We start from the raw sequence: 17,819 nt of genomic DNA on the forward strand, positions 1-17,819 counted from the left end.
CACTCCTCATCCCCTCAGTCTTCCGTCGTCCGCGCTTCAGTAAGCATCATGGAGTCTGCAGGTCAACAATAACTAGGATCTATCTATCCCCTTGTTGTTTTTCTCCCTGATTCTTCGATTTCCTTCCCTCCTTCCTTCCTTCCTTTCTTTTTTTCTTTCTCTTTCTTTCTTTCTTGTAGTAGTGTTTTTTTCTTGGCATTTTTTGCGGGGGCAGGTTTTCCCTTTTTCAAAGCTCCGATTCCAGCCGGAACGGAGCATGGTGGCCAGCCAGCATTTATGCCGGGCACAATGAACTTAAAAAAATGTGTTCATTGTAGATGTAAGATCTCTTCCCCCGATACTCATACCGAGTGTCTCCTGTGTCTGGCGGAATCCCACATTGTTGAGACCTGTCTTCATTATCAGAAGTTTACAAAGCAAGCTTGTAAAAATAGGGCCTTTTGCCTAAGTGCAGCCCTGTGGGATCTGGCTCTCCATTCTTTGGAAGCCTTATCATTAAAGTGATCTGTTAAAATTGCTTCATTGGTGCAATCAGAGCGTTTGCTATCTGCTCCTGTGGAGGCCAAAAACCCAGCCCTGATACTGGTTTTGGTACCTCCTAGTGCTAATACTTCAATGGCTTAGAGTGAGCTGGTGCGCTTGGAAGACTTCCTAAGCGTTCTGTGCCCATGGTACCGAAATCTTCCCAGATTCCCTCAGAGTCTATACCAAAGAGGAAGAAGAAGTCAAAGTTGTCTCATGATTTGCTGGCAGGTCAACACCTTCCTCCTATACCAAAGGAGAAGAAGGCCATGTTGGTTCCTGCGTTGGAGGGCTCAGCGGTCAGAAGTCTAAAGTAGATTCCAATCATCCTACACCGAAGTCATTGGTTTTGGCTGGGCCTAGCTCGCCTTTGGCTAAAAATTCGTTGGACCTGGCACCTGATCAGGCTCGCTCAAGTAGAGAACTCTCAATGGCGATGGATGAGCCTGGGTACGCTTCATCGGAAGAGGAGGCCTATTCCCCAACCAAGCCCGCAGAAGACGCATTGTGGCTGCCTCAGCGTCATTCGCCCCTTCGGAAGCACCAGGATGGTCCCTCTTAGGGACCGAAGTGCCCGTTGGGATTCAGAAGAGTGCTCCTCTTATTACAGACAAGACCGGGCCTGGAACTGTAAGTAAGCCCGCATATTCGGAATGGTACCGGGTGTCAGAGTGCAGTTCTCCTTCGGGTGAGGTTGAGCCTTCTTATGGTGCTTGGCGCTGGGACTCTGGGTCGTGTGGTCAATATCAAATCGATTATCGGTCGGACTATTCAGACTACGTTAGGCCCCGATATGGCCTTTGTTACCTGGAAGGTCCAGAGTATGGGAAACCTGGAGCTGTGTGGGTTGGCGTGAGCCTCCCTCGCACTCAGGAGGGAGGCCGCGTTCCCGCTTACCGCAACACTGCCCTCAGGATCGCGTGGAGCGACGCGGCCCACCCTCTTCTGCTACCGTGCTACAACAAGCTACTTTGCCTGTCCAGGTACTGCCAACAGAGCTTCCCACTTCGGTACTGGACAACCCGGGAAGCAAACCGGGCTCCCCTACAGGTTCAATGCCATTGGCCCAGGACTCTTTGACTCCTCCCAAGTCAGACTATGAAAGCAATACTTGCTCTCAGGAATCTGAAGGTGTTTCCCAGGGGTCGTCTCCACTCAACATACAGTCGGACTCAAAGCCCATTTCCCCGTCAGAGGACTTTAAACAGTACTCCGTGTATGTGGCCTGCATGGCTTCGGCCCTAGTCATGAGCCTCAGTATGCAACAGAAAGGGGAATTGGACCCATTGTTCAGCCTTATCGATGAAGAGGCCAAAGTACCGGCCACTTTACCCCTCAACTTGGCATTGTTGGGGGTCATGCGGGGTCATGGGAAAAAGCTGGCAACTCTTTCTCAGCCTAATAGGCGCTTGGAGAATTTTTATAGGGTGCAACTACAGGATGATATGGCCTTTCTAAATAAACATCCCATCCCTCATTTGATCGTCATAAAGGTGTCTCTGCAAAGGACCAGGGGTCACAGCCAGGCGGCATCGAGTGACAAAGAGGGCAGAAAATTGGACTCCTTCGGGAGGAGGCTTTACTTGGCCTCAGCTCTCCACTTAAGGGTGGCCAATTAACAAGCCTATAACTCCCGCGATAACCACTTTCTCTGTGGAAAAAGTGGTTCCATTTTTGGATCTCGTGCCACAGGGATCCTGCTAAAGCATTCCTCCGCAAGGCTATTCAGGTAGCCAAACAGGAGCTCTACTTGGCTAGGCACTCGGTGGAGTGCGCGGCCAAGCTGATGGCCACATCTGTGGCACTCAGACGACATGCTTGGCTGTGTTCATCTGGACTGAACTACGAGGCCCGTGCTAGGGTCAAGGACCTGCCCTTTGAAGGCTCTGGCCTCTTTGCAGAGCAGACGGGTGACATGCTCCGAAATGTTCCTTTCATGGCAACAAGTTCCCGTCGAGATACATGTCAGGCCTCCAGCCTAGTATACTGGCCTTTCAGAAAAAGCGCCCAAACACCTTCCAAAAGAAGCAATGACTCGGGGCGCTTCTGGACTCACCTGGCCCCATTTAGGTGGGCTGAGACAGAGTGACCACAGACCAGTGAGTCATTACAATCATACGTTTGGGCTACACCTTCAGGTTCTGTGGGACGCTGCCCATTTCTGGGGTTGTAACTACTCCATATACTCCGGAGTTGGGCCAGGAGGTTGCCGCTCTCTTGTCAAAGGATGCAATCGAAAGAGTCGCCAATCCAGAGAGTCCTGGTTTTTATTTCCACTACTTTATCGTGCCGAAACCGGACAGCAGTTGGCGTCCTATCCTGGACCTCAGGGCTGTGAACAGGCACCTGGTATACAAACGTTTCTGGATGCTGTCAGTACCGACCATTATGGCCATCCTAGAAAAGGATATGTGGATGGTCTCCCTAGACTTGAAATACATGTATTACCACGTCTTTATATGTCCTCAGCATCGCTGCTTCCTGCGCTTGCAGATCGGGGGGCTCCTCTATCAATTCAAAGCCTTGCCATTCAGTCTCACGATGGCACCAAGGGTTTTTACAAAATGTCTGGCCCTGGTGGTAGCTTTCCTGCAGGAACGAGGGTTGCAGGTACTGCTGTATTTGGGTGATTGGCTCATCCTGGCAAGCAACAGACGGGTGGTCCTGTACGCCCTCGAGATCATCGTGGAGACTCTGCAGGTGCTGGGTTTCCAAATCAATTTCAAGAAATCTCAGTTGGAACTGACCCGCAGGATACAGTTCATAGGGCTGATATTCAATACGATCTTGGAAAAGGTCTTCCTTCTGGATGCCTGCATACGTACTCTCAGGAGGCTGGCCGTTGCTTTCTTGGCCAGAGGCCCACAGACTATGCACTCGGTACAGCACCTGTTGGGGCATATGGCAGCCACCACTTATGTGCTGCCTCAAGCACACTTTCAGATGCGCATTATTCAAAGGTGGTTCTTGGATGTATTCGATCTCCTTTGGGATCCGGGCCATTTGGAATACATGCCCCCTTGCTGGGCGCGGGTGACTGCGGCATGGTGGGCCGAGTTTTGACATCTAAATGTTGGTGCCCTCTTCCAGGCTCCCTGATGGGTGATTACGACTGATGCGTTGAAGCTCAGTTGGGGGGTGCACCTGGAAGGGTTTCATCTGAGCAGACATTGGTCCCCCAGGGAGATGACCCGGCACATCAACTGTTTGGAGTTATTGGCCATATTCAGTGCTCTCAAGGGGTTCTTGCCTGTAATTGTGGGTTGCTCAGTGACGTTCGAAACGGACAATATGATGGCAAAGGCCTATGTCAATCGACAGGGCAGCACGTCTTCAAGGAGCCTTCTGTTCCTGTCTCTGGACCTTTGACATTGGTGCGTGGCATATGCGGTGTCACCTCAGGTGGTCTATATACAAGGTTCCTTGAATGTCCAGGCGGACACCTTGAGCAGACTGATGGTGGTCTCTCTCGAGTTGGCCTTGGACCAACATGTTATCAGGGACATGTTTATAAAGTGGGGAGTCCCAACTCTGGACCTTTCTGCTTCCAGGGACAATGCTCAATGTGCCCTCTATTGCTCCAGGGGAGGGGGAGGGGAGGGTTCTCTAGGCAATGCCTTTTTCCTATCTTGGATGTGCCCTCTACTGTATGTGTTTCCCCTGTTTCTCCGCATTCTGAGGGTGCTGTACAAACTGAGGGTGTATTGGACCAGGGCCATTCTGATACCCCCATGGTGTCCCAGGAGGCCTTCGTTTCCGGCCCTGAGGCAGCTGGTGGTGGATAATAATAATTGCACCTTCCTGCCTTACCGGACCTGCTGTCGCGGGAGTGGGGATTGGTGCTCCACCCAGATGTTTGGCCCCTTCATCTGATGGCCTGGAAGGTCCTGCTGACTCAGGACTCAAGGAAGTTTTGGTTGCAGCCAGGAAGCAGTCCTCGTGAAAGGCCTATGATCACAAGTGGACTCGTTTCTGTTTTTTTGCTTCTTTGTATGAGTTTGATGCATTTAATCCTTCTGTACAAGATATATGTACATATCTGCTGTCCCTTAAGGAGTCTGGTTTAAAGCCTTCATCCATTAAAGTACATTTGGCTGCCATTGTGGCACATCTCCCAATGACCCGGGCTTCGTGGTTTAAAGACCCAGTGGTTAAGAGTTTCCTGAAGAGTTTGTTCCATGTTTTTCACACAATGCATAATCAACTTGTGGAATTCTCTGCCACAAGATCTGGTGACAGCCAACAACCTGGATGGCTTTAAGAGGGGCTTGGATAACTTCATGGAGGAGAGGTCTATCAACGGCTACTAGTCGGAGAGCTATGGGCCACCTCCAGCCTCAAAGGTAGGATGCCTCTGAGTACCAATTGCAGGGGAGTAACAGCAGGAGAGAGGGCATGCCCTCAACTCCTGCTATAGGCCTCCAGTGGCATCTGGTGGGCCACTGTATGAAACAGGATCCTGGACTAGATGGGCCTTGGGCCTGATCCAGCAGGGCTTTTCTTATGTTCTTATGATCCTGTCATGTCACCAGCCTGGGATCTGTCTGTGGTTTTGGCTGGTCTGCTATGCCCCCCACTTTGAGCTTTTGGCTTCAATTGAGCCCTAGCTCCTGACCTGGAAGGTCACCTTTCTGGTGGCCTTTACCTCCGCTAGGAGGGTGAGTGAGTTGCGGGCCCTGAGGGTTGATGAACCATACCTTCAGTTCCACAAGGACAATGTTGTGCTCAAGACAGAGGTCCCATTCCTTCCCAAAGTGGTCTCTATGTTTCACCATTTGTCACCACTCACTTTACTCATGTTTTTCCAGAACCCTTCCTTGGATGCAGAGCGAAGGTTGCATCGTTTGGATGTTAGAAGGGCGTTATCCTTCTATGTCCAGAGGTCTGCTGAGTGGAGGAAAACTCCTTCCCTGTTTGTTCTTTATGATGGTCCATGTAAAGGTCTCCAAGCTTCGGCACAATCCATGTCTAGATGGATAGTTTACACAATTGAACATTGCTTTCAATTGGCTCATAAGCGGTTGCCTGCAACCATTAAGGCGCACTCAGGTCAGTAGCGGACTCAGTCACCTTTGATCGTGCAGTCCCATTGGACACTATCTGCTAGGCAGCTACCTGGGCTTTGCCCCACTTGTTTATCGATCATTATGCTATTGATGCCAGGGCACGGAATGATGCTGTATTTGGCAGGAGTGTCCTGCAGTCAATTTTCAGTTGATGTACTTGTTTCTGAAATAAATAGTTCTGGCAGATTATATATTGCTTCTGTTTCTTCCCTCCTCCTTGATTGCCAGCTTGTTATGCTTCCATTTGTGTAAAAGACAGAGACCACGTCGAAGAACTACAGGTTGCTTACCTGTAACTTTGGTTTTTCTAGTGGTCATCTGTCCTTTTACATGCCCTCCCATCCTCCCTGCAAGATTCCCTGAAGCTGGACTCCGTGACTGAGGGGATGAGGAGTGGTGCAGCCACATAAGGCGGCTGGAGGCAGGGTTCCCGCCCAAAGCAGGAGAATTGAGCTTGTTAGGTTCCGACGAGGTCTCTGCGCAGGCACATCGCCCATTTGTGTAAAAGACAGAGACCACATCAAAGAACCTGCCTTTGAAGGCTTCTGTACACAGGTTCACTTTTAAAATGAACTCGGGTACAGCCATTCACACAAAAACATGTATGAGTGTACAGACATCCGTACACTCAAACATCACAATGGCAGAATAGAGTTTAGGTCAATGTGATTATAATATCATAGGCATGGGTACATGGGCAAAAACTTTAAACTACTAGAGATCACAAAACTGGGGCCTTCTACCATAATTGCAGCCTGGAAGCAGCAGGGACTGCTTGCATCAATTTGGCTGTAAAAGGACAGATGACCACTAGAAGAACCAAAGTTACAGGTAAGCAACCTGTAGATACAGATTTCAAGTGTAATGCTATACCTGTGTTCAACATAGCAAATTCCAACTGTACCTGCATTCAGAACTGTGTCTGTGTACACTGAAATGGGTTGTACAAGTTTTGAACATAACGTGAATAGGGCTTTAGTATGCTCAAAATCTTATGGCATAGATTTTTATAAATTGACAAACATATAACAAACCTTAGTTGCCCTAGGCCTTCTTCCTGTTATAGCTCTATGTCACAGAGAGAAGGGGGCCATTACTGTAGGGCATTATGGCGAGGTATCCCTGAAGGAGACTTCAGTGACTAAAAGAGCCAAAGTTAGTTTACATTGTATGCTTCTTCTGTTTCCCAGAGAATAGAAGAAACCATGACTTAAGTCTATGGGGAGACATGTTGATAGCAGCTGAGACAGTTGGGTAGATATGAAAAGATTAAGAGCAAGTGTTTTCCTACCTCTGCGTTAGCATGATCCAGGATTTGAGTATATTTGGTCTGGGTACCCACTCAATATCTGCATCTTCTTTTCCTCCCCCCCAGGTAAAATTCTGTTCCGGAGAAGTCACATTCGAGATGTTGCTGTGAAAAGACTAAAGCCCATTGATGAATATTGCAGGGTAAGAATTCTCCTTTTTTATGAAGAAATGATTGGCATCCATGATCAGGAAATGGAGACCTGACCTTGGTATATGCAGTTTTAAAATGGTTAAAATCCCTGTATCTGCTGTTCCTTATTGGCCAGAAATGACCTCATGAGGTCATTTCCAGCCACCATTTTGCTGAAGGGAGCCTTTTTGTGGCTCTTACTTGAAAAAAGTCCCCTGCAATTTTTCACTGAAAAATGGTGGAATTGGTGCTTTGGGGGACAGCTGGAGACCTGCACAGCATGGTACGGTATGTTATTTCTTTGATTTCTGCCTTTAAAAGCCTTTTTTGTTTTTTGCCCTTTTTAGACCCCAAACCTACCAATTCCCATTGCTTCAAGTTTTTGTTATGTGCAGTTCCATTATCCACGTTTGTAGCTGAGAAAGGAACCCCCATGGAAAAGGAGGTTATTGTATACCTGGCCTACAGACCTTATAGGTCAAAGCCCAGAGAGAAAGTCGGTGCATATCCTGGGGCACTGGTCTGATGTCTTCTTGAAGATTCACTTTTGTAAGATTCAGGTTGCCACAATGAGCATAAACTGCAGTATTTGAAAAAGACCCAAAAGCCCAATCCCCTTTACACTTATAGAGCCTGTTCTTTTCCACTCACTCAGGCTACAGTCCTGTGCACATTTACTTGGAAGGAAGCTGCATTTAATTCACTGAAATTTACTTCTGCATAGGATTGGATTGTTCACAAGGTTAGAACTCTTCCAACAAAATCCTGTGGTGATCTAATTTATTCCAGAATAATTGTCATTTTTTTCTTAAAAACATTAAATACAAGTTAGATTCACTTTCCAAGTGATATTTTAGAAGAATATGGAACAATCCATCCTTTAGCATCCGGACTAAATGAAGAAAGACTTAGTTTAAAGAGAAATTAAGATGTAACTAGTTTACGTTGTTGTTGTTATTTACTTATTTACTTACTTACTTACTTATTGAATGATTTGATCTGATTTGATTTGATTTATTCAATTATTAACCATTAAGGCTTGTCTGGTTAGGAGATTAAGACTTCTACATTGGTAGAACCATGTATGCTGCCTTAAATTCCTTGCAGGAAAGACATGAGTAGAATGTAATTAACTACAGTAACAAGGGTCTTGTGGATGCTTCACTAAACCTTGGAGAAGCCGCTTCCAGTTTGTGTAAATAATACTGAGCTAAATGGACCAAGGATCTGACTCAGTATGGCAGCTTCCTATCTTCCTATGATTACCCAAAGGCAATGGCAGGCACATCTGCAGTGATAGCACCTGCTTACAAATTTTATTATTATTATTTCTTGTTTACACAGTCAGACAGGTGTTATTGACTGGTTTGTTTTATCCAGACATCGAGTCCTTCCCAAGGACCTGGGATGCCAGAATTTTATTGTCAATTGTTATAGATATCGTCGTAGAATATAGGCTGTTCCCAGTAAAGCTGCTTTTTGTAATTGGCTGATGGTGATTTCTGTGGCCCCTATGGTGTTGTGGTGCTCTTCAAGGTCTTTTGGAACTGCACCTAGGGCGCCAATTACCACTGGGATTATTTTGGTCTTTTTCTGCCACAGCCTTTCAGTTTCAATTTGTAGATCTTTGTATTTGGTGATTTTTTCTATTTCTTTTTCTTCTATTCTGCTATCCCCTGGTATTGCTATGTCGATTATTTTGACTTGCTTTTCTTTCTTCTCGACTACAGTTATATCTGGTGTATTGTGTGGCAGATGTTTGTCTGTTTGTAGTCAGAAGTCCCATAATATTTTTACATCTTCAATTTCTTCAACTTTTTTAATTTTATGGTCCCACCAATGTTTGGCTACAGGTAGCTTGTATTTTTTGCAGATGTTCCAGTGTATCATCCCTGCTACTTTGTCATGCCTTTGTTTGTAGTCAGTCTGTGCGATCTTTTTACAACAGCTGATTAGGTGGTCCACTGTTTCATCTGCTTCTTTACAAAGGCGGCACTTGCTGTTTGTGGTGGATTTTTCAACTTTTGCTCTTATTGCATTTGTTCTTAGTGCCTGCTCTTGCGCAGCCAGTATTAAACCCTCTGTTTCTTTCTTCAAGTTGCCATTCTTAAGCCATTGCCAGGTCTTGGTGATGTCTGATTTTCCACTTATATTGTGCAAATATTGACCATGCAGTGGCTTATTTTTCCATTTTTCTGCTCAGTTCTTGACTTGTTCTTTCTTGTAGGCCTGCTTTGTTTCATTGGTGTTGAATAGTTTCTCGTTATTGACCATTTGAAGTGCATCTTCTTCACTGTCCTTGATATATTCTTCAAGGCCTCTTTTCTCCTCTACTGTTTGATGGACTTGCAGCATTCCTCTTCCACCTGAGCTGCGAGGGAGGTGTAGCATATTGACATCACTGCGGGGGTGCAGAGCATGATTGATGGTCATGATTTTCCTGGTCTTACGATCTAGCGTCTCTAGCTCTGCCTGGGTCCAGTCTATTATTCCTGCAGTGTATCTGATAACAGGTATAGCCCAGGTGTTTATGGCTTGTATGGTGTTCCCGCAATTGAGTTTGGACTTGAGGATTTTTCGAACTCTCCTGCTGTATTCACTTCCCATTTTTCTTTTAACTTCAGTGTGTGCGATGTTATCAGCCTGGAGAATGCCCAAGTATTTGTAATGTTCTTTCTCTTCCAGGTTCTTGATCTTGCTTCCATTGGGCAGTTCTATTCCTTCTGTTTTTCTTATTTTTCTTCTGTTCATTATTAATGCAGCACACTTGTCTAGTCCAAACTCCATTGCTATATCGCTACTTAATATACGGACAGTGTTTAGCAGTGATTCGATTTCTGACTGGGACTTTCCATACAACTTCAGATCGTCCATGTACAGCAGATGGTTGATTTGACTTGATGTTTTAGATGCTTGGTTTCGTTTAGTATTTAGTATTTAGTATTTTAGTATTTTGTTTAGTATTTAGTATTAGTATGATGTTTTAGAGGCCTGTTTTGTTTAGTATTTGTGAAAGTGGGGTCGTGGCGATTACAAACAACAGAGGGAATAGTGAGTCCTCTTGGAAAATGCCTCTTCTAATGCTAACCTGTCCAAGTGTCTCGCCATTGATTGTTAACTGTGTACTCCACATGCTCATTGCTTTTTTAAAATAAATATCTGAATGTTTTTGCTGACACCAGTTGTTTCTAAACATTTTAGTATCCATGTGTGAGACAATGAATCGAAGGCTTTCTTGTAGTCAATCCATGCAACACTTAGATTGGTTTTTCTTCTCTTGCAATTTTCTAAAATCATTTTGTCAATCAGCAGCTGGTCTTTTGTGCCTCTGGTGTTCAGGCAATTTCCTTTCTGTTCAACTGGAAGCTGTTTGTTAGTTAATAAGTGTTGCATGACTTCATCTGCTATTATTCCAGTTAATAATTTGAACATGGTTGGAAGGCAGGTTATCGGTCTATAATTACTTGGAACTGCACCTTTTGCTGGGTCTTTCATGATGAGATGAGTTTTCCCGGTTGTTAGCCATTGTTCAATATCACCTCCTTGCAAAATGTGATTGAACTGTTTTGATAGTTGTTGATGAAGGCTTGTTAGGTGTTTAAGCCAAAAGCCATGCAGTTCATCGTCGCCTGGAGCAGTCCAATTTTTAATTTTCTTGGCTCTTTCACTTATTAATTCTGGTGTTGTTATTAGATCTTGCATTTGTTGGTTACATTTTTTGACCTCTTTCATCCAGCCTGCTTTTTTATTATAATCTATTGGATTGTCCCATAATTTCCCCCAGAATTGCACTGTTTCTTCTTTATTTGGTGTTTCTATGTTTCTTGCAGTTTCTCCTTCTATGCTTTGGCAGAAACGTCTCTGATTCGACTGGAATTGGAGATTCTGCCTGTGTTGTGTAGTTCTGGCTTCATATCTGCTAATCTTCTTTGACACTGCTGTTATTTGCTGCTTTATTATTTCCAGGACTTCTCTAATTTTCCTTGAATCTAGGTGGTATTTTTGGATCAGATACTGTTTGGTGTTTTCATTCTTCAGCTTCTTGTCTTTCATATCTTTCAATTTACTAGCATCTGATCTAAGGCTGGAGATTTTATTTTCTAATCTAATCTTCCATTTAGGTGATGTACTACTTTCTTTTTTTACAGGTCCATTGATCTTATATCCGAGCTCTTGTGTTGTTATTGTTGCTGCACTGTACATTAGTTGGTTTGTTTCTCGAAAATTATGGGTTGTTATTTCTGCAAGTGCAGCATTGACATCTTTTAATACCTGAGCAAGTTGTTTTTTGGCAACTGTTTTTAGAGCTGGAAGTCAAACCCTGGTGGTTGTTTGGTTCATGTGCTCAGTTATTTTTTGCTTTAGTTCTTGTTGCTTTTCTGTTAAATGGCATTTGGGTATTTGAGGTGAAGGCAAAGGTTAGGTTGCCTGGTTTTGATTTTGAAACAGTTCAGCAACAGTGGCATCCTCGATTTCCAACACCTCCTCCACCTGTGCCTGAGCAACTGCTTCAGTTGGTGGTAATTCTTCTTCCATGTCTTGAGCCTGTTCTTCCAGCTCAACTCCTGTGAATACTTTATTTCTTATTATGTATCTTCTCTGGTCTGCTAGCCTTTGTTCTGTTATTTCTGTGTCTGGATACTTCTCTTTCCAAATTTGGTACATTCTTTTTAAATAACCTCTTCTAGTTGGACTAGACTTGTAATAGCAGATCATTATTTCCTTGTTGGCATTTTTCATATTTTTTTTTCCGGTTAAGCGATGTTTCTTCCAGTAACTTTGCTGTCTTCAGCCCTGGTTGCTCAACTGAAGATCCTGAGTCCTGTTGCCCACTTGCCACCAGATGTCAAGGGACTCCAGCACCTGGCGCGGTCCTTGTTGACCCGGGCAATGACCGATCCGGTATAGATTTATTAAAGTTACGTCTCACCATATTGTTGATGGGAGAGGCACTCTTTGTCTGGCTCCTCTGGTGAGACCTGTCCAGTATGGTTGGACCTCTGGCATAGCTCTCACCTTCCTCAGAGCACGCAAGCCCCACAACCACGCCAAGGTAGTGCCTTCTTCTTCTTCTTCTTCTTATTATTATTATTATTATTAACATTTTTATCCTGCTCTTCCTCCAAGGAGCCCAGAGCGGTGTACTACATACTTGAGTTAATCTTTCACAACAACCCTGTGAAGTAGGTTAGGTTGAGAGAGAAGTGACTGGCCCAGAGTCACCCAGCAAGTCTCATGGCTGAATGGGGGATTTGAACTCGGGTCTCCCCGGTCCTAGTCCAGCACTCTAACCACTACACCACGCTGGCTCCTATAGGATCCTTAGGATCCTATATGGATGAGGGATCTGTAATAGTGGTGTGCACGAACCGCAGAGGTGCGGTTCGACTCCGGGGGGGTGGCTTCTTAAGGGTGGGGGGGAGGGTGCACTTCTCTCCCCCCCCACACACTTCCCCTGCAGGCACTCGGTTTCTGGCAACATTTATGGGGTGGCAGCGTGCCTGCCTGCCACTAGGGATGTGCCTGGTCCGGAGCAGTCCAGACCGGCACCGAAGGGGGGCCTTTCTTTAAGGGCGGGGAGGGCTTACTTATCTCTCCCGCCTCTTTGCCCCCTCCAGCGCCCGTAGATTACCGAGTAATTGGGGCGCTGGAAACCAGCCTCCCCCGCCGCCCCTCCTCGCGAGCGGATTATGGCCAAAGCCCGGCGATCGGAGGCCCGGTCTACCCGGCCTCATCCCAGCGGGTAGACCGGGCCTCCGCCGGAACTCCCAGGCGTTCTTTGCGGCGCGCATGCACCGCGCAAAGCCTCAGTAGCGTCCGGGACTTTGCCGAGAGAGGAGCTCTGTTCGCAAGCTCCTCTCTATTTTTAAATCAACATATGGTGAGGACTCGGGTGGGCAGCTGGGAGGGAGGGAGGGAGGGCGGGCTGCTGGGAGGGCGGGCGGGCGGGCGACGGGGGCAGCAGTAGCTTTGGCCATAATCCGCTCGTGGCGGGGGGCGGAGGCGGCTGGTTTCCAGCGCCCCAATTACTCGGTAATATACGGGCGCTGGAGGGGGCAAAGAGGCGGGAGGGGTAAGTAAGCCCTCCCCGCCCTTAAAGAAAGACCCCCCACCCGGACCTGGACCAGCCAGGTCCGAACCGGTCCGGACAGTTCGGAGGCCTTTAGAATGGCCTCCGGACCAGTTCGGACACACCCCTACCTGCCACCCCTGCCCCTGTTCTGTACCATCTGCTCATGTGCCTGGCATGCGTGCCCATCGCGCACATCACGTGTGATGTACGCACAGAAAGACAGTACTTGTGTGGCGGGGGGGAGTGCACCCTCCCCCACCCTTAAAGAGCTACCCCCCAGCATCAAATCTTCGAGCCGACGCCACATTCGAACCGGTTCGGAGGCCTCTACAATGGCCTCCAGACCAGTTTGTGCACATCCCTAATTTGGAAATCAAACCCTATGAAGAATGGATAAATGAACTGGCTGTGTTTAACCTAGAGAAGAGAAGATTAAGGGAGACATAATAGCTAAAGGGTTGTCTCCTAGAAGAAGGAGGAAATTTATTTTCTGTTGCTCCTAGGGCCAGGGCTAGAGCCAATGGGTTGAAATTCCAAGGAAACAGATTCAGGCTAAATGAACGATAAAGGCCGTTTTGACAGTGGAACAGTGTGCCTTACACAATAGTAAGCTCTCCTTCACTAAAGGTTTTCAGGCAGAGGTTGAACTGTCAACAATGCCATAACAATTTTCTGCTATATCTATCAAAGATGCTGTAGCAGTTTCCTGTTCCAAGCAGAGGCTTAGACTAGAAGACCTCCAAGGTCCCTTTCAATCTAAAATGCTATAATTCTATAATAGAGTTTCTAAAATTAGTTCCGCATTTCCCCCCAGTTTGGTCAGGATGGCATATTGATGGCAGCTTTCCTCAGATTTTTTTAGTGCCTGCGGCATGAAGGAAAAAAGCATTAATTCTGAACCTTCTGACGGGGAAGTGGAACTAAAATCTTATCTTATGAGAACAAGGCTTCCATGTAACAATTAACGTAGTGTCTGGCAAATGAAGGGCTCATGGCTATCTATAACCATGTGCGCTTACACTGTATCCTTCACATTCATCGTTTAGACAGGAACTGCGCAAAGCGTGTGCATAAGAAATAATGTCATGGGTTCACTGAACAGACTTGTTGCTCAGAAGGCAAGAATTAATTCCAAGGGTTATGGGGTTGACTTCTGGCCCCAAGAAACCAGAAGCTGGTTACTTATCTGAGATGCAATTGTTTTAAAAAGTAGACAGTCCATTACTGGGTGAGGGTCATGTCTGAGAAATATATATTTGAGAAATTGTTATATCAATGGCGGCTGCAATGACAAACCAAACAATGGCAATCTAACAGCCCATCAACGTTCATTTTGTCCTTGTTTATTTTGTGTCAGTAGACCTTACCACTTATTTTATTATTCATTATTTATTATTAAAACTTTTATACCGCCCTTCCAAAAGGCTCAGGGCGGTTTACATTAAAACACAATTAAAATCAGTTAATAATTAAAACAAAAATTATAAAGCAGAAAACAACGATTAACAATTAAAAACATCATAAAACAGCAATTAAATAATCAGAACAATTTAAAAACATGTTTTAAAAAGCTGAGAAATCCTGGTTGAAGAGATGTGTTTTTAGGTGTTTTTTTAAAATTGCTAGAGATGGGGAGGCTCGTATCCCTGCAGGGAGCACATTCCACAATCTTGGGGCAGCAGCCGAGAAGGCCCGTCTCTGTGTAGCCACCAAATGAGTTGGCGGCAACTGGAGATGGACCTCCTCAAGTGACCTCAATGGGTGGTGGGGCTCATAACGAAGAAGACGCTCTCTTAAATACCCAGGGCCTAAGCCGTTTAGGGCTTTATAAGTTACTAGTAATTTTAAGCCCGTTATAATAACGGGCGCTAGGTTTTGGTTTTTTTCTTTATTCCTTCTTCCTTTCTCTTGCCCTTTCTTTTGTTTCTTTTTTCTTTCTGTTTGTCTTCCTTTCTCTCCTTTTCTTCCTTTTCTCGCTCTTCTTTTCCCTCTCTCTCTATTCCTTCTTCTTCTTCTTTATTATTCTTTTCTTTCTCTTTTCCTCTTTTCTTTCTCTAATGGGCGTGCTCTGTGGGGCCATTCCCCCCCCCCTTTGTTCTTTACTTCTATCTCTCCTGTTTTCCCTTCCTCCCTTTTTGTTTGTTTTGTTTGTTTTCCCTTCTCTCTCTTCTCTCTTATTCCTTCTTTATTTCTTTTCTTTTATCTATTGTTCTGTCTCCCTTCCTCACTCCTTGTTTTCTGTCTCTCTCTCTGTCTGTCTTTCTGTCTGTCTGTCTGTCTCTTTCTCTCTCTCTTTCTTTCTGTCTTTTCCTTCCTCCACTTTTTAAAATTGACCCTTCCCTCTCCCGTATCAATTATTTCAAGATAGTTATCTTCTCAATCTAAGAACCATGTAAGCTCAAGGCAGCATATACATGCCCTTCCTTTTTATCCTCACAACAATCCTGCAAGGTAGGCTGGTATGAAAGACAGTGACAGAACTTTGGCCATCAAGTGAGCAGCAGGACTGAGCAAGAATTTGAAGCAGGTTCCCCTGTGCAACACTGTAACCCCTAAACCATTTTTGGCTTTCATGCCATTTGTTCCAGCTTTATCACACCCTGCACTGCATGCCTTTACCATGCAAGATGAGAAACATCAGTTGCAAAGAGCAGAGCTTTTATTACAACAGCACCAAACCTACAGAAAGATCTCCCCAATAAGAACAAAAACTGTTCTTCCTTCATGGCTTTCCAGAGAGGAACACAACACTTACTTCATTTGAATGGCATCTGATAGCTCTGTGTAACAATTCTGTAGCTAACATTGTGATGCTTTTTTGGGGGGGGAAACATTGTTTTCTTCTCAAATACATTTTAATGTTTGTTTACAAAACAAAGCCAGTTCAGGTGCAAGAAAAGTAGCAGATTAACCCTTTAAAATAAAATACATGGCAGGCACTTTCTTCGCTTTTTCCCAATCATGGAGATAGAGAAATTGAACGTGGAGACAGCAGGAAGCCATACCTGTTGAATTTCTGCCTTGTGCTTTTTAAAATCGGATTCGTTGTTGCTGTTTTTAAATGGTAAAGCAGTAGCAACCCTATGACAACAACTAACGCACACTGAGAGAAAACAGGTGTAACTACAGGGAAGGCCAGAAGAAGCCGAAGCAGGCCAAGGACAGCCTTCCCAAACCCTCCCCTGCTTCGACTGGGCCGGGCACTCCAAAGGTTATCCAACCCTGTCCAGACTTCGCTGCCCCCTGTGCAAAGAGGAGCCCGTACCTGGGCCCAGCACCTTCGCCATTCCCTACCTGACAAAGCCCAAGGAGAGGCTCTTCCCACAGAGCTGCTGCCGGCGAGCGCCTGAGGCAAGAGCTCGCGTGCAGCAAAGCTCCGCAACCCGTCCTTCCCTCTCCCTTCTCAGCGCTGCTCACCCACATCCGTGAGAGGGGGAGAAAAGGCACCCGCTCTGCGTACGAACCCCTCACTCTGCTTCCGCCATGTTCTCGCCTCCCTCACAGGAAAGCACTACGCATGCGCCTCGCGGGCGGAAGGCGGGGCTCGCCAGCCTTTGAAAGGTCACTTGAATCCACCCCGCTTCGATTTTTCCCTACTTGCCTTCTTCCAGGCCGCTTTGGGTGGAAAGCTTCTTCAGTGCTTGGGGTGCTTTGCAGCTCCCTGCGCCCTTGTCACTCAGTTTGCAAATGCAAAGCTCTGAAAAATCAACGGGGTCTTAGAATATAAATGAAAAGTGAATAGAAATACGGGTTCCTGTGTGTTGTGTGGGTTTTTTGTTTTGTTTTTTTTGTTTGGCTTTGTTGGTTTTTGGGCAGCTGGGCGGGGTGTGTGTGTAGTGCTTAATGTCAACTTTGTGTGTCTGTGTGTGGGCGGGTGGTGGTGGTTAGTGCTTAATGTTAACGTTGTGTGCGTCTGTAATCCTCGTCTTTCCCCGTCTACGGCCTCTTCCACCTCTGCCTTCGCCGGTTTTTCGATTTTGTTTGTTTGTTTTTTGCTGTCTCTGCCTTCCTCTGGATTCTGCAGCTTCAGGCTAGTTCCACTTCTGTTGCTTCTGCCCTTCTCGGCTCCCGCCTCTCTTGCTTTTTCTTCATCATGTTCGTCATGCCGTTCTCTTCTCCCCGCTCTTATCTGCTCGCCGCTTTTGGTTTTTCACTCCCGCGGGCCCGTTTTTTCACTTTTTTTTAACCTCCTCCCGGCCCCGATATTATTTTCCAAGGCAGGGCTCTTCCGCCGCTGCCGTTTCTGCCCTCCCCATCCCCCTCTTCTCCTCCTCCCGTCCCCCGACATTATTTTCAAAAGGCAGGGCTCTTCCGCCGCTGCCGTTTCTGCCCTCCCCATTCCCCTCTTCTCCTCCTCCCGTCCCCCGACGTTAGTTAACACGGCAGGGCTCTTCCGCCGCTGCCGCCTCTTCCCTCTTCCCCAACATGGCCGGCCGTATCTGGGCGGCCATATCTTTCACGCACGTTCTGGGCATGCGGTCCGCGCATGCCCAGAATGGCCCAAAAAGACACGGACCGCACGGCCGCACACCTAACCATTTTATGGTATAGGATAACTAGCACTTTGTATTTTGCCCGGAAACCTATTGGCAGCCAGTGTAGCTCTATCAACAGAGGAGTAATGTGGTCTCTCCGAGATAACCCAGAGATCAACCTGGCTGCCGCATTCTGAACCAACTGAAGTTTCCAGACTACGTACAAAGGTAGTCCCACGTAG

General features: G+C 46.2%; 1 protein-coding gene across 3 annotated transcripts in view; it reads left to right on the top strand.

Moving 5' to 3' along the window:
- Positions 1-17,819, top strand: part of SH3PXD2A (SH3 and PX domains 2A) — a 439,126-nt gene that overhangs the window by 164,650 nt on the left and 256,657 nt on the right. For all 3 annotated transcript variants that reach the window (XM_053311873.1, XM_053311875.1, XM_053311874.1), the window contains exon 4: positions 6,964-7,040. In XM_053311873.1, coding sequence (XP_053167848.1) covers positions 6,964-7,040 — 77 coding nt within the window. The remainder of the gene's footprint in view (positions 1-6,963; positions 7,041-17,819) is intronic.

This window comes from Hemicordylus capensis, chromosome 3, assembly GCF_027244095.1.
Source record: "Hemicordylus capensis ecotype Gifberg chromosome 3, rHemCap1.1.pri, whole genome shotgun sequence".
NCBI classification, from domain to species: domain Eukaryota; kingdom Metazoa; phylum Chordata; class Lepidosauria; order Squamata; family Cordylidae; genus Hemicordylus; species Hemicordylus capensis.